The sequence below is a fragment of the Natator depressus genome, chromosome 11, assembly GCF_965152275.1.
Source record: "Natator depressus isolate rNatDep1 chromosome 11, rNatDep2.hap1, whole genome shotgun sequence".
Classification (NCBI taxonomy): domain Eukaryota; kingdom Metazoa; phylum Chordata; order Testudines; family Cheloniidae; genus Natator; species Natator depressus.
The window spans coordinates 11,800,085-11,816,969 of record NC_134244.1 but is presented as its reverse complement, the minus strand read 5'-3'; the positions used below and the strand labels follow the sequence as shown (position 1 = coordinate 11,816,969).

The following is a 16,885-nucleotide window of genomic DNA, read 5'->3' as shown; positions in this document are numbered from 1 at the left end:
TTTACCTCTATGTTTCTACTTGCAGTATCTCCTGGTACAGTTTCAGTGCTAGAGAGTGATGTGTCTGGGTCTTGCCTATTTCCAGTCATTTAAAGTCCCTTTGTATAGTTTCACTGGAGCTGCCATATGCCATTGTATGTGTTCTACGTTGTTATTCTGAAAGAGCCTGATCGAATTGAAGTCAATGGAAAGACTTTCAATGATTTCAGTTGGTTTTGGGTCAGGCCCAAAGTTACTGAATACACTTGAACCTTGTTAAAGCCTGATCTTGCAGTCCTAACTCAGGCAGAGCTCCCACTAATTAAATTAGGAACACAGAGCCAGTTTCTCAGCTAGTATAAATCAGCATCGCTCCACTGAAGATAAATGGAATTATGCCTATTTGCACCATCTGAGAAACTGTCCCCATTGGGCTGCCCCCTTTTTTGCATACTTCACGGGAAATGTAAGACATGACAATTAAATGATGCTCCTAGATTTCACAGGCAAGGGACACTGGAAATTTGTTGAAAATTTCAGGGAATTTCTCCACTGTTTGGCAGAGCTGTTCCAAGCAAGTTTTGTATTTTTTCAGAAATGTTGGCAAAGCAGAGGGAATATACCAGACATAGAACAGCAGTAAAGGTGCTTTCCATCCCACATTCCTGGTACATTTGTTAGCAAGGATGACTGGAGTTAAACCTTCAAAAATTATAATAAATACCATGAATTAAAAGGTTCAGTGAGAGCCTGTCTCTCCTCTACCCCACTGTCAGAATCTAAGCTATAAAAAAGTAAGAGCCTAGTTCACTTCTGCACTAGGGCTGGTCTACACTGGGACCTTACCGCAGCATAGTTATGTCTCTCCGTGGCATGAAAAACTCACACTCCTGACAAACGTAGTTATACTGACCTAATTCCCCTGTGTTGACAGTGCTAGATCAATGGAAGAATTCTTCAGTCCACTTAGTTACCTCCTCTCGGAGAGGTGGATTACTTATGCCACAGGTAGCATCTACACTGAAGCGCTGCAGCTGCGTTTTTGTAGTGTTTCAAGTGCAGACATACCTTTACACCAGCATAAACCTGGAGTAAAGCAGTAATGAATCAGGCCCAGTGTCTCTAACCCTTCTGGTTATGAAGATAATCTTGCAGTGTCCTTAGAGGGAAAATCAATTCTGCAATCAGCCTGAAACAAAACCTCAGAGACATGTGAATTCATACCAATGAGGCGTTAACTCTGAATCATAATGATGACAACTGAAAAGTCAATATTGTTAACTATTCCACTACTGATGAAAGCAGACAAGAAAGAAAGGTGAGGACTCATTTTGGCATCTAAGTGGATAGTCGTAGGTTTGTGGGCAAAGCTTGGAAGAGGATCTCTTTTTTCAGGCAGAGCCCTGGGTGTAGTCAAGGAAAATGAGTTGTGTCTGGACAAAGTGCAGCACTGCCTCTCACTGAATGACAAGGAGGCACTACATTTATCTGCATGGCAGCCTATCAAAGAAAACCAGTAATATAAGTGCATTAGCAAGTGGAGAGTCAGGGCTCCCACCCCTTACACTCAGAGGCGGGAGGTTCCAGGGCTACTGCTGCGTAACTGAATTTTTTTATCCAGGTAATGTGGTTTCCTTATAAAAAAGTGGGGCTCAGCCACAATTCTGAAAGAATGTGCTCCATGCTTACACCTCCCTCTCCTTTCCCCTCCTCGTTTTTCTTGCTTCTTTCATGCCTCTGATGTTTCGTAAGCTCTCTCCTTAAACTAAACAAGGTTTAGAATGTAAATATCCAAGGCGGCAATCTGGCACAAGTGGAATATATTGCACAGAGCCTGCCATTCTTTCAAACAGGTCATGTAAAAAATAGAATCCCTCCAATGCTCATCCTGATATGCTCTCATAATAAAAAGCACAGCTCTGCCCACTCCTCTGAAACTTTTTCCAGTCATGCAAGGTGATCTAGGTTATGCAAGTCACTTTCTCTCCATTCTTTTTGATCCTCAGCCCTTTGCTACTTCTCCTACTCTTCCTAGTGCTAGACGCCACCTTAGTAATAATAGTTAATTAAGTTACCCACGCTGGCTATTCCCTTCTGGTCTCCTGATCCTTGATCTCCTCCAACTCTTCTGAGCTCCTTTTCTAACATTATATTTTAAGTTTCTAGGCTGGGATTGTCAAAAGAACCCAATGGAGCAAGGTTCCCAAATCCCACAAATATTCAATGGGGATTGAGCACCTAACTTCCTCTGGTTCTTTTGAAAATCCTAGCTCTAATTTCCAATTGTTCATACCATTCGACCTTTGAGATTGACACTTTCATTTTTTCTGTTAAACATAGCATAGCTGGAGCCCGATCAAACACGCACTGATGAGATGGGGAGTCTACGGATGGACTTCATTGGGTTTTGGATTAGGCCTTTATTTCCTATTTTTAGTACAGGACAATACTGAAGTTTATCAGATGCCATGATGCAATAAATGTTAGCTTTTTAATGGCAACCCTTGTAGTTCAATCCTCGGTCTGATCCAAATCTACAAATTCCTGTCATACATAGTCTGTAGTACATAGAATATTTACTGTACATAACACAGTACATTACATTAGATATGACTATAAATCATAATTAGCAAGATATTGTAAAATGGACAGAAATTGTCAGAAAATAAAAGTTAATAGTGATCTTTTCACTTATAGAAATCTGTGTCTTTTTTATTTGGTTTTATAACATGTGTAGTATAGTGCCTTATTTGTTCTTATTTATAGCCAGCAACTGAGCCACCAAAATAGTTCACAAATTAAAACAGATCTTTCCAAAAGTATTGATTGCTTTTCTAACAAGATTGTATTACTTATTTTTAAACACATTTTCAGCATAGACAGAGTATGTTACAAAACTGTTATTTTTCCCCATAGGTGCAATAATTATGCCATATACAGATAAGCAAATATGCATCCCTCCAGAACTGCCAGAACTGCTGAAACAGTTTACAAAAGCTGCTATTCGAACCCAGCCTCCAGATCTGCTCCAATGGGCGTCTGAGTATGTTCATTTTTTCCTAACTTAAAAAAAATCAAACCCCCATTATAAAAGATTTGCCGGCCACCATGGAAAAGTTAATCACTTCACTGGATCTACCCACTGAAGTCAACTTCAGTGGATATATCCATTGGAGCTACATTGATTTACACCAGTTGAAAATCTGATCGCTGCTGCACAATAGCTTTTGAGATCTACTGAGCATCTGGCAACACTGTGAAGTCAATGTGAACTGCAGGTGTTCATTTCCTCTCCAGATTTGGCTTGTTTTGTGCTGCAAAGTTAATATTTGTGAGAGACCCACACTTACCTTTTCTTTGTCCCCACTACGGCTGGAGATCTGGTATTTTAAATGTCTCTACAGCAGGCACACTATTAATTTAATCTAGTCAAAGGTTGAGGTGCTGGTGATCACTGTATGTTCCCAGATGTACAGTTGCCACCTGGAATTGAGACTGTTTAAAATGAAATTCCTCTGAAGAGCGAGTCCCCAGATAAATTCAGCACTTTAATAAATTATGGACATTTTAGAAACACTGGTCTATAACACTCAAAACTCTTCACCATCCAGGGGCAATGAGAGTAAGGTGTATATCACAAGTGCACACATCTATTGTGCTAGTTCATTTTTTAAAAATGGGTTCTGTGCTAATCTGGTATAAATCAGCATAGCTCAATTTAAAATTGATGTATCTATACTGATTTACACCAGGATATGGCCTCATATCTTTGCAATCCATCCTCCCTTTTCTTTAGCGCGGAACAACTCTCCAGTGACCACTAAATTAGTGAGTGGCCTGATTTGAAGTGCCCCCAGAACAATAGAAAGGATAAATTGTTAGTAAATCTAATAGATTACAAGGTGGGGTTTTTTTGGTTTCATTGTTTTGTTTTTAAACAATGTTCAGCACTGCAGCAATCCCAAACTATGTGTTAAATTTATTTTCCTTTTTCAAGTTTAAATGCTGTGGGGACTGAATTACTGCACAAGGAGTTTTTCCCAGGGTAATTCAGTGCATGGAGTGGCACGAGTGTTTAAATCAATTTGACATGTAATTTGTCTAATGAACATGCCTATCCTGAAATGTCAACTCCCTCAGCTGATATTGGCATATGTGGGTGATAGATAAAGTTAACACTTTAACCTAAGTAAAAAAAGTAGCTAATTACAGTTGATAAATAGACTAAACCATAAGATTTTATTTATTTACTTTTTAAATAATAGAGTATCAGGGTTGGAAGGGACCTCAGGAGGTCATCTAGTCCAACCCCCTGCTCAAAGCAGGACCAATCCCCAAACTTTGCCCCAAAGGGCCCCTCAAGGATTGAACTCACAATCCTGGGTTTAGCAGGCTAATGCTCAAACCACTGAGCTATCCCTCCCCCCTCAGTCCTATTGTCTTTCACCTTACTTAGTATAACTTTAATGTATTATAGCAGGGGTGCCTAGCCTACTGCCCATGGGCCGTACATGGTCCAGCAGAGCGCTCAGAAGGCCCACGGCCTACTTCAACACAATATACTAATGGCCAATTCATTTACATTTTGTCGTTATGTTTGCATTATTTTAGTTTACACAAGTGTGTAAATAGGTTGTTTCTGTGAACAGTATTGTCTATCTAAATACATACAAAACAAGCTGAACTTAAAATATAAATCAATACTGCTGACTTTACATCTTAATATATGTAGGTTGTGCTTAGGCTTATGTGGCCCTCCTGTACCATAAGGTTGGGCACCACTGTATTATAGCTAAAGCCGGTCTGTATTGTTTCCAGAATACTAGTTTCCTTTGGAACAACAATAAAGCATTTTGAATGTAGTGCTGTTCATTATTAAAGAGAAAAAGATGTATACTGTATGACCATTAATATTTTATTAGGAGGAAAGTTCTCTTTTATTGTAACATATTTGCTTCTATTTGATAATATCACAGACTTGTCCTAAAATTTGTGAGAAAATGTATGGTTTCTTTAAAAGATGATTTTAATTTAATGACCCTGATTCAGGAAAGCACTCTTATTCATGAAGTGCTCTTAAGCATATGCTAACATACTATCCTGAATAGGGATGGAATTACACTTATGCTTTAATGCTTTCCTGAATCAGGGCCAAAAATTAGATGTCCAAAGAAACACTATGGGCTGAATATAAAGACCACTGAAGTCAATGGAAGAACTCCCACTGACTACAACGGGAGATGATTCAGGCCCTAAAAATACCACTTATATGCAGGAATGAAAGGAAAGTTGTTTGATAGCACAGCACTTTTCTGATTAAAAGCAGTGCTGCTTAAACAGAAGCTGCTGCATCAGATAGTTGAAATCCAATTGTCTTCTATTTAGTAAGCATAAATCATATGAACCATTATGTTTAATATCTGCTTCTGTTAAAAGCATTTAGAAAGCAAGCATCTATCTGTCTTTCTCTGTCTAGTTACTTTAGTGCTGTGGCCCGTGGTGATTTACCTCCAGTAAGAGAGCGATCAGAAAGGGTACCTTTGTCAAACTGGGCAGAACTCACTCCAGAGCTCTTAAAGGTCTTACACCAACGAGTAAGAAACATCTAATTTATTTTCTGGGGCAAAATATATAGAGACAGAATATTTACATCCATATGCTATTTTGCTTCTTTAATAATGTTACGGATACTACATTTTCAGTCTGAGAAAATGTATTTGCTTTCAATGTTATGTCTGCAAATACTCTATTCAATGAATACAAGTAAAATGTGTATGGAGAATACTAATATATTAGCTGGTATCTTTGAAAAAAAATCACAGGTTTCTACCAATGAAGAACTGAGAAATAAGACCTTTAAAAATGTGACTCCTTGGCTAGATGCAACAGTACAAAATAAAATATTCCTTGAATTGTACTCCCTTTGGTCCTGATTGGGCAACCTTTTTCAATGCGAACACTTACTCACACAAGTAATGCCACTGTACTCAATGGAATTATTTGCATAAGTATTCAGCAACAGTAAAGGTTACGCACTCAGGCTATATGTTCATAAAATTGAAGTCCTGCCAGATGTAGCAGAAACAATTTGTTTCCTTAACTCACACTGTTAATTATATCAAAATTTACAGCCTGGAATCATCACTGTCCTCAGTCTTCATTTCTATTTTCTATATGGATCAAATCTACAAAGAGCTTTCTCAACCCTGCCTGCAAAATGTGTGTCAGACATCCAGTTGCTCCTGAAGGCTCTCTGGCATCATCAGCTCTTTCCATAAATCCAATTCAAAGTCAGCCCAGACTATTTCAAAAGCAAAAGTCTAGAACAAATCTAAGTAAAGTGCCCCAGCTGGGCATCCTGCTCTATTAGTGTAGATTCAGTATGGCAAGGCCTGAAGCTGAACTTCAGCGCCCTCAGAGTGCCCATTGTGTCAAATACTCTGACATCAACACAGTCTTTATTTTGACATAGTACCCTGGTGGTACTTACCACTGACCCAAAAGACTAATTTACTTCATGCCAAGCATAGTGCAAGGACTTTGTTAGGAGCCCATTCTGTTCTTTCGATTTCTTCTGTTCTGTAGTTCTTGGAGAAAATGTTCAAGCCCCTCAATGACTCTCCAGATTTCATAGTTAATAAGGGTGGGGATGTTTGGGCTGAGATTTCAGTTTCAAGAATAGCAAAACTGGAAATGAAAGGGAAAGATATTTCTTTACCTGTGATGCATATTATTATGTATTTATTTCCAGGTGAGCGGCAGACTGATAATCCATGTAGATGAACTGGCCCACATGTGGAAGGTGCTGAATCTCCCAACAGACTTATTTGAGAGTGTTATGAATGTTGGTCGTTTTACCGAAGAAATTGAATGGCTTAAGTTTTTAGCCCTGGCATGTAGCTCTCTTGGAGTTGTAAGTTTATCTACACTTTTTCATTCACGTTTCTATATTCTTTACATAGCTGATCTTGATTTAGTGTTTCGGGTTGAGATTGGAGGTTGAGCAATTGGATATTTTACCCAGGTCATGGATCAAACACACCTCCTGGCTTTGAGTTCAGCACACACCTTTCCTTTTGGGATGAGGGAGTTATTTTGACCATCTGCCCTCAGAGGTCAAGGAACCAGAGCACTTATAGAAGGCTCTGCAAGAGTATTGCTCCTCCAACTGATCAATGTCATATTAGGCTTTTATAACAGGATTTATTTTCTCTACCACTGATATAGTGGTACCTGGATCCTCTTTCCCAACTTCATTATAACAGTTCACATTGTTTTACAGATGATTTGCAACAATAGGGGAAGACAGTTAGGAGTGACAGTGGCAGAGTTATAGACTTTATCTGATTGTAACAAAGGTTTTTCTAGACACATATGCCATAACTACAAGGGAGGCAAAAAGAGGTTGTCTCCACGATAGCATCCACAATATTTCAGTCAATAGATTTGCTTTGGGTGATGGATAGCTTGGTTTATTCTGGCTTTCTGCACTGAGAGTCTAAATTCCTCCCAGTGTAAGGAAATGTATAGTTCTTTTAAGAGAAAAATTATGCACATTTGGAGTAAATTCTCCGCTTCCATGAGGGCAGAATAACATCTTGTCACTCCACATAAATTTCACCTGTTGGTGCTGACTGAGATTCTAAAAGTGTTGGAGGGAACTTGGTACCACATCCTATGTTCTAGATTCACATTTTTCCTATCTGTTTGATCTGCAACCCTCTTGGTTTAGAAGTGTTAGGAAGTGTTCCCCATGAGGGCCCCTTGACTTTGGAATTCATTTTCCTGCTGGGTCTGAAATAGCCACATTCTGTTGGCCTTCAGGGTATGCTGCAAAATTCAAAATTTTAATGAGGCTTTGGGTTAAGAGTTTAGATACTTGTGTTTGGTATATGGTGGGGTTTCCTGCTGGATTTGTTATGATGGGCATTTTAGGAAAATGTCAGGGGCTCTTAGGACCTAGGATAGGTGCCCTTTTAGATTCTTATAATTTGAAACAGGCATTAATAAATGTACATTTTTATTAACATATATTTATATTCTCAACATACCTGGAATGGCTTAATGGAGCAGCAGAACATGTTGTGCTCTGTGGGTAAGTGGCTGCATGTTCAAATCCTATCTGATCTATTGCAGAGAAGGTGAATGTATTCTCTCAGGCAAACTTTAAAAAAAAAAAGTGAGGGTGGTTAGCCATTGGAACAAAATACTTAGGCATGTGGTGGATTCTCCATCACTTGCAATCTTTAAGTCAAGATTAGATATGTTTCTAAAAGATATGCTATAGCTCAGACAGAAGTTATGGACTTGAAGCAGAAGTTCTAGGATGATCTTCTATGGCTTATAGTTAGCAGGTCAGACTAGATAATCATAATGGTCCCTCATGGCTTTAAAATGTATCAATCTGCTCCTGAAACAATAAATATAACAGTGCTTAAAATGAGTTAACTAAAACCTTTACAAGTTTTACATCAGTGGTGATTGTGTTCAATATGATCAGTCAGTATCACTAGCAATTTTTGCATCATAGCAAATCTTAAAAATCATTCCATTTAGAGATAGTTCTATTTAGAAATCCTATTTTCTGTATTTCACTTCTCTTTTGTTTCATTAGGGACCTTTTTATGAAAATGGGATATTTGTGCTTAGGCATTCATCTCTTCCTTCAGCGTATTCCTCAATTAAATTCATAATATTCTAATTGTGACATTAGACTTAGGTTTTGTGCAGATAATTTTGATGTCACAGAAAATTTTGACTTCAGGTGAGCAACAAACAGTTGGAGTCAATGAAGTCCCAGACAATAAAGCTCCTGTTTTCATGCTAATGCCCCTACTAGTGAGAAACATTCACATCAGCAGAATTGTCTCTAAGTAAAAAGTTTTCCATGAGGTGCCAGTGACGCTTCCATGAATCCAGTTAAACAAAATACATGTGCATTAGTTTATTTCAAAGAAATAATGAGGGACCCTTTGTCGGTCTTAGAATAAGCGTAGGGCTGGTCATTATACAATAAATTGGCTCCATCTTGTGGGATTCAAGAGTCTTGCAACTTTCTGTGCAATGTATAATATTAAACCGGTAACTGGAAAAAAAAATATCTATACTGTTAAAGCTGTCAGCAGCTCATAAAGTTCAAAACATTGTGGCCCTTAATGATGCGGTGTTCTACAAATTAGATAATTCTTTAAGATTAATTATCCCTAACCTGTTCATATATTCCTAGTGAACACTCCTGTTAGCATCAGTGGGAACTAAAGGTGGGATTTTATTGACTTTAATGAGATCAGAATTAGGCCACACTCTGGGGGGGAAAAAAATCTCTAATTGCATGTTAGGATATCAGGATCAACCATTTGTATGCTTCCATATTCAACAAAAGGCTTTAACTGATAATCCTTTATAGGATAATGACTGTAACCATTTACTGCCTCCTGAGCACCCCCTCATGACTAGGGTTGCCTCTTTGGCCATTCCACCTCTATTTTCCCTTCATCTGGACCCTGTAAGAATTCAGTTTCCAGTAACTGTCTAAGCTCAAACCCTTTAATTCACTCTCCTGCAGTTCTCCTCAGGTTGGCACTAGAGTTTGTAAAATACAGAACTCAAAAGTCCAAAAACAAACATGTTTCAGCTCAACTTCCCTTCTTAAACTCCCACTCACAGGCTTTATCTGGCTAGTGTTCTACAGGAACCAAACGTGTTCTTCATAGCTGCTCTTTCCACCTTCTCCACATAAACTCCTCTTTTCTGAATTTACTGCCAGACGTCCTGGCTCTAGCAATCTCAGCTACTCTCTCTCTTAGCCACACCCAGGGGTGAAAGTGAGCCGGTACTGGCCAGTACGGCATACCGGGAAGAACCCGCACCGGCCCATATGCAGCCCACATTAAAGCGTGGCCGCAGCAGCGGCATCCGGAGCCCCGGGCCCTTTAAATCGCTACTGGAGCGCCAAGTGGCCTGTAAGAGCGGGTGCTGATCCTCAGCCCCGCCCCTTCTGCCCGAGGCCCTGGCCGAGGCCCAGTACCGGTAAGTGTCTGGAGTTACTTTTACCCCTGGCCACACCCCTCCCTGCAGCTTCCTGTTGCCCTTTATATTCGAATCACCAGATTCCTCGCAGGTGGGGCTCATCTTGTGATCAGGCTAACTTAGCCCCAGGCACTCCAGACCATGGGCAAGCCATCCTGTTACAATGATATATCAGGGCCCTAAACATTTAAGGTTCACAACCATCCCAGCTTCACCAGAGCTCTCATGATCTGAAGGATGTTTCACATCCCTTCATGATTAACGTTAATATTTTTACAGCATTCAAAAATGAGTTCGGTGCTTTTTAGAAATATTTCTTAAAAGTCAAGATTCCTGGCCAGGAGGGCTTGAAATATAGTTTTATATATCAGACCTTTACATTAAAGGTGAGTTTTTACAAATGATGAACTCTAAAAGGTTATGGTTAGTGGCACACAATGGAAAACACTGGTGCATCAAATTAAGTCCATCATCCATTATACAATTGAACCTCTCTTCATCAGACGTTTAGATGCACACAGAATGCAGGGTGGGGGCCCCCAATGTGCAAGGCAGTCACTGTAAAAACAGTACCAACCAACCAGGCATGCTTTACACTGTATGAATGGTGTGATCTTATATCTATTGTAAGAGAGAACCCACCACAATCCTCAGTAAATTATTCTAATGATTAGTTTCCCTCACTGTTAAATTTGCACCTTATTTCTGCTCTGAATTTGTCTAGCTTTAACTTCCAGCCATTGGTCCTGATATACCTTTGTCTGCTAAATTGAAGACTCCTCTATTATCAGATTTCTGTTCTCCATGTAGGTACTCATAGGCTGTGATCAAGTCAACCCTCAACCTTCTCTTTGTTAAGCTAAATAGATTGATCTCCTTGAATCTTTTTCTAAAAGACATGTTTTCCAATCCTTTAATCATTCTCATGGGTCTTCTCTGAACCCTTTCCAATTTTTCATCATCCTTCTTGAAGTATGGACACCAGGGCCAAACACAGAAGTAAGGCAATCTCCTTATCCCTATTTATACATCAAAGAATAATTTGCCCTTTTAGTCATAATATCACTCTTGGAACTAATGTTCAGCTAAATGTCCACCCTGACCCCCCAAATCTTTTTCAGAGTTACTGCTTCCCACGATACTGTCCCCCATCCTGTAAACATTTGGTCACATTGAAACACATTGTTTGCTGGCACCCAGTTTACCAAGTGATCCAGATAACCCTGTGTCAATGAACTGTCCTCTTCATTATTTACTACTCCCCAATCTTTATGTCATCTTTATCAGTAATTATTTTGTTTTCTTCCAAGTTATTGATAAAACTGCTAAATAGCATAGCGTCAAAAACCAATCTCTGTAGGACTCCTGGAGAAACACACCGGTTTAATGAGGATTCCCTGTTTACAATTACATTTTGAAACCTATCACTTAGCTAGTTTTTAATCCATTTAATGTGTACCATTGTTGATTTTGTATTCTTCTAGTTTCTTAATCAAAATGTCATCAGTACCAAGTCAAGCACCTAACAGAAGTTTAAGTATATCACATCAATACTCTTACCTTTATCAACCAAGCTCATACTCTCAAAACAAAAAAAAATAGATTAGTCTGACAGGTCTATTTTCTATAACGCCATTGTATTCTTTAACTCTGTGTAAATTGAGTCCTATATCAGCCATTCCATTATTTTGCCAGAGATCAATATCAGACTGACAGGCCTATAATTAACTGGATCATCCCATTTGCCTGTTTAAATATTAGCACAACAATAGCTTTCTTCCAGTGCTCTGGAACTTTCCCACTGTTCCAAGACTTATTGAAAATCCACAGTAATGGTCCAATGAGCTCCTTAGACAATTTTAAATCAGCAGGCCCAGCTAACTTGCATCCAGGAGTTTAAAAAAAAAAATCTCACTTTAATAGTTGCTATTTAACATCCTCCTTTAGTTACTGTTGGAATGGAAACTATTTAATAGTCATATGATATGACTACATCATTTTTTTCTCCCCAAACACAGAACAGAAATATTTATTAAACATTTCTGCCCTTTCTGCATTGTTATTGGCAATTCTACTATTCCCATGTAATAATGGACCAGTACTGTTTTTAGGATTCCTTTTCTTCCTAATATACTTAAATTCCTTCTTGTCCATAACTTTGCTGTCCACAGATTTTGCCTTTTGTCCTTTTGCTTACCTTATCAATTTACTTCAGCTCCTAGCTTCCAATTTATATTCACTGCTATTAGTCACCTCTTTTTCTCATTTGTTATATATTTTTATTTTTTATAGCTGTTGTCACTTCCTCTCTAAACCAGTCAGGTTTTTTAACCACCATAATCTTCCTGCTCAGTTGTGCCTTTTTGTAAATGTAGTAAAACCTTCTTGAACAGTTTCAAGTTTTCTCCCCGCTGATTTGTCTCTTAATTGTTTTCAGTTTTGTGAAACTGGTCCTTGTAAAAACACCAAGTACATATATTACGGTTTGGAATTTATTGTGCTTACACATAACAAATATAGCCAAGTCATGATCACTTACACCTAAGCATCCTCTGATTTTTACGTCTGTGATCAATTCCTCTTTATCTGTCAAGAGGTGGTCTAATATATATTGCCCCATGTTGGATGCAACAATTTTTGAGTTAGGAAACGGTCATCTATAATTTTTATAAATTCCAAGGATGTTTTAGTACTGGTGGCATGAGACCTCCAGCATGTATCGCTCAGATTGAAGTCCTTCATGATTATGCAGCTTTTTTCCTGTCTTATAGATAATTGCCTATAGAGCTGGTCATCCTGTTTTCTAGTGTGATTTGATGGCTTGCAGCTCTGCTTCTATTGTTCCTAGATCCTTCCTTTTGTTCGTTTGTTTCCTGTACTTTTCTAAGCAAAAGAACTTTGTTTCACCTTAGCTGATGACAGCACTCATAAAAAGGTGAGGTTCCAGCTCCCCAGAGTATACCATCCTAAGCAACTCTTAGTTTTTCTTGTTGATAACACATTTCAGATCTTGTAGACAGTTTTTATTTGTTGTACTGTACCAGTCTGTCATCTTATATTGTAAACTTTTTGCAACAGGGACCATCCTTTTGTTATGTTTATATACTACCCGCCTGTAATGGGGTCGCACTCACCTCTCACAAGTGCCCTCTGGCCAAGTGCATGTGCCTGCACTCTCTCTCTCTCTTTGTGGTGGGTCTTCGGTGACTCAACCCTCTGGCCAAGTCACACACAGCTGGTGTAATAAAAGCAAAGCAAAACCCCTTCTGGGGTACAAGCCCAACAGGGGTCTCTCTCAGTACCCTCTGTAATGTCTCCCACAAGTTGTCCCTGCTCCAGGATAGGGTAGTGCCCCAGGGCTCCCTCCCTGGCGATAAAGTCTTCACTCTCTTAGGGCCTTTCCGTTAAGGTGACCAGATGTCCTGATTTTAAAGGGACAGTTCCAATATTTGGGGCTTTTTCTTATATAGGCTCCTATTACCCCCCCCCGGTCCCGATTTTTCACACTTGCTGTCTGGTCACCCTACTTTCCGTCCACAACTCTCCAGCTGGGCTGTTGCAGTTTATTTACTTGCCCTGGGATGCCTCAGTGTCCAGGCCACTTCCCCCAATGGTTAATGGGGATGGGAGGGACCAAGGCCCATCCACTATTCCAGGTGCCAACCCAAGGACCCTGTAGATAGCAGCTGTCCACTGTGTCCCTTTATCTAAGTCCCACTACTGTTCTAATTGCTTGGGCCACTTCCCCGCAGCCCTGTGCCATCTTCACCCTTACTTTAGGGCCTTGTCCTGATGGAGTCCCCGCAACCCACTAAGGACTCCTTCTCACTCTCCCCAGCTTCTGGCAGGACTACCTCATCCAAGGTACTGCAGATCCCTCAGCCATCCACACACCATCCAGCTCTAGCAAGGAACTCCCCCACTCTGGCCCTGCAGCTCTTTTTATACTAGTCTGTTGGGCCCTGATTGGCTGCTTCCCTCACAGCCACTCTAGGCAGCTTGGAGGACCGCTTTACTGCCCTTTTCTGGGGTGGGGTGTGGCAGGGCCTAGTCCACCCCATCACACCGCCCAATGGGGTTGAGATCTCAAATGACACCACAACAAATAATTATAATATATTTCATTACTCATAACATACCCAACTTTTACATAATTTCTTCTTTGAGTCTTTTCTTATAAATTAATTCCTACTGCCCTTAAATAATTTTTGTTGCTATTCTCTGAATTCCCTCCAATTTGTCAACCTCTTTCTGGTATTGAGAAGTATAGTGTTGCAGGCGCAATCCCACCTGAATCATAAACTGCACAGTAGGATTGTTATTCCTGTAGTCTGTGACATAATTTCTCTTCATATGAAAACCACATTCACAGTGGAGTGTTTTGTACCATCATATTGCTGTTCACCATCACCACTTTGTCATTACTGTGCTCTAGATTTGTCCTTCCCATTGAATAGCTGAGTTCCCACTCCACAAAATATTTTAGTTTGCATTTTTCCAGGATGAATTTTATTTTAGTATTTCCATCCCATACTGATAACTTTTCAGGTCCCTTTATATTAGTTGACTTTAATGGGAATTTTGCTTGAGTCCAGATTATAGAATTAGATCTTGTTTGGAATACCTCCCACTTTTGCACTAGACTTTGACTTGGATAATAAATGCTCCCACACAGGAGAATAAGACGGAGTTTGAAAACCTCTTACACCCCCTTAACTGGTTAACCAGACCTTAAATTGAAGTGCACAGGTGCATAATCTATGCCCATTTACCTAAGGCAGGTTTGGATGGAGGGGCTGGTAATTGGCAAAGCCTTAACTCCATTCCCTAATGCACCAGCCAGCACAGAGTGTCAAAATTTGCTGCTGGTATAGGCCAAAAGTAAAGTGCTGCCCAGCCAGAGTAACGAGAAAAAAGAGAGGGAGATGAACCGCAAAGGTTCAATGTCTCTTAGAGCTATTCCTGAAATGTAACCATTCAATAATCAGCCCTCACACAAAGCTGGGCCTAAAGACAAAATCTAGCCCTCAGTGTCACCTGCAAAATAAATGTACTATTTATAATATGAATAACGTCACATTTATAATAGTACTATCCATCAAACAATCTCCAAATACTTATCTCATCTTCCAGACCATTAATAAAAAAGTTAAATAAAATAAAGCCTTAATCCCGCTCCTGGAGATCCCAGCAGACCTCTCCATTTATTTGTTACATTGTCATTTATCATTCAGTCCTTTATTTATGGCTTTTCAGACAGATTTTTGGTGTCTTTATGACAGTGTTTCTCTCCATACCAAGAAAAGTAGGCCTCTAGTCTCTTCATTGATAGTGCCAAAAGTGAGGCTCACTTATTTTATTTTATTTTCCCAATAGACTATTGCAAAAACACTGAAGATTATATGTGAGGTTTTATCCAGTGATTATGACAGTGGACCTCCACGTATTCCTTTTAGCACTTTCCAGTTTCTCTACACATACATTGCTGAAGTGGACGGGGAGATTTCAGCATCCCATGTCAGCCGAATGCTGAATTACATTGAACAGGAGGTGTAAGTAAATCTCTGTCAACTGTCAACCACAGTTAAAGCTTCCTTCATCAGACGCATGTATTTATGCTGTAGTTATTAAACTGCAGTAAGGATGGAGAAACAAACGAGGAAGGGAGACAGTAGAAAAGAGAGGCAGAAGGTAGAGAGAGAGAAAGAAGTGAAGTGAAAGGAAGAAGTGAAAATAGTAGCAGTCATAGAGAAAGAATTGTTAAAATGAGGGAGTGAAAGTTAATTATGAGGGAGCAATAAAGACCAATAATAATGGGGGAGTGAAGAGACAGGAAAGAGGAGGAATCATTATTATTTATTGTATAGCACCCAAAGGTGTGCTAAATGCTTCAAAGGAGACAAAGAAAGATGTTGTCCCGGCACCAAATTATTTCAGTCCAAAGAAAAGCACAGAGTTCAAATGGCAGAGTCCTAAGGATTGTTACCATTTATTATTTATATAGAACTAAACAAGTAACAAGCCCCTGTCCCAGATAGCTTACACTCTAAGGGGCAGATCCTCAGCTAGAAAAACTGGCTTTGACAATTTATACCAGGTGAAGCTCTGCCCCTAAAGTTACAACAGTGCAATATAGCTCAATAGAGTAAAACAAATATGCCCAGAATGACAAATGGTCATTATAGTAAATGGTATAACAATATAACATTATAGAAAATGCTTCATGGATTGTTAGGTGTATTTTGAAAAAGGGAAGCATCTTGATGTAAATAAATTAAAAACTTGTTCCAAGTGTACAGGATGCCATGGGAAAAGTCATGATCTGGGATGGATGAAAGAGACAAAGGATTCCATCCAACTCCCACTAAAGTCAATGCAAATGTTTTCATTGACTTCAACTGGAGTAGGAGGAGGGCCAAAGAGCACAGTTTGGAGAGAAGAGAAGTTTGACTACAGCACAGGGAGCAGAGATTGGGTGAACATAATTAGTATTATGTTTTCTCTTACAACTATAATGAAAATCCAGGTCTCAATGAATTTAATATATATTCCATTTTTTATGCAGCATTGGACCTGATGGCCTAATCAAGGTGAATGATTTTACCCAGAATCCACGGGTCAGACTGGAATAGTGGCACAGCTTATCAAGTACTTTGATAGGAAAATGAAGAAACGTGCTTCAAAATAATGGTTACTATTAGGCCTTTCACTGTCTTTTTTCTTGTTTCTATCAATAAACAATTTGGCCAAGAAGTCAATCACAAAGTGTGAGTGTGGATTAAGAGACTGTCAGTGGAATGGAACATTGTCACAGGTTAATGATTAGAGCTGGTCAATTTTGTATTTTATTTATTTATTTATTGTGCTGAAAGTTTTC

The 16,885-nt window shown here is 39.3% G+C and overlaps 1 protein-coding gene across 1 annotated transcript in view; it reads left to right on the top strand.

Moving 5' to 3' along the window:
* Positions 1-16,640, top strand: part of LOC141995542 (ropporin-1) — a 53,378-nt gene extending 36,738 nt beyond the window's left edge. The window contains exons 2-6 of the mRNA XM_074966783.1: positions 2,896-3,022; positions 5,456-5,573; positions 6,731-6,892; positions 15,385-15,560; positions 16,574-16,640. Of these exons, the coding sequence (XP_074822884.1) occupies positions 2,907-3,022; positions 5,456-5,573; positions 6,731-6,892; positions 15,385-15,560; positions 16,574-16,640 (639 nt within the window). The 5' untranslated portion in view covers positions 2,896-2,906. The remainder of the gene's footprint in view (positions 1-2,895; positions 3,023-5,455; positions 5,574-6,730; positions 6,893-15,384; positions 15,561-16,573) is intronic.
* The last annotated feature ends 245 nt before the right edge of the window (positions 16,641-16,885 follow it).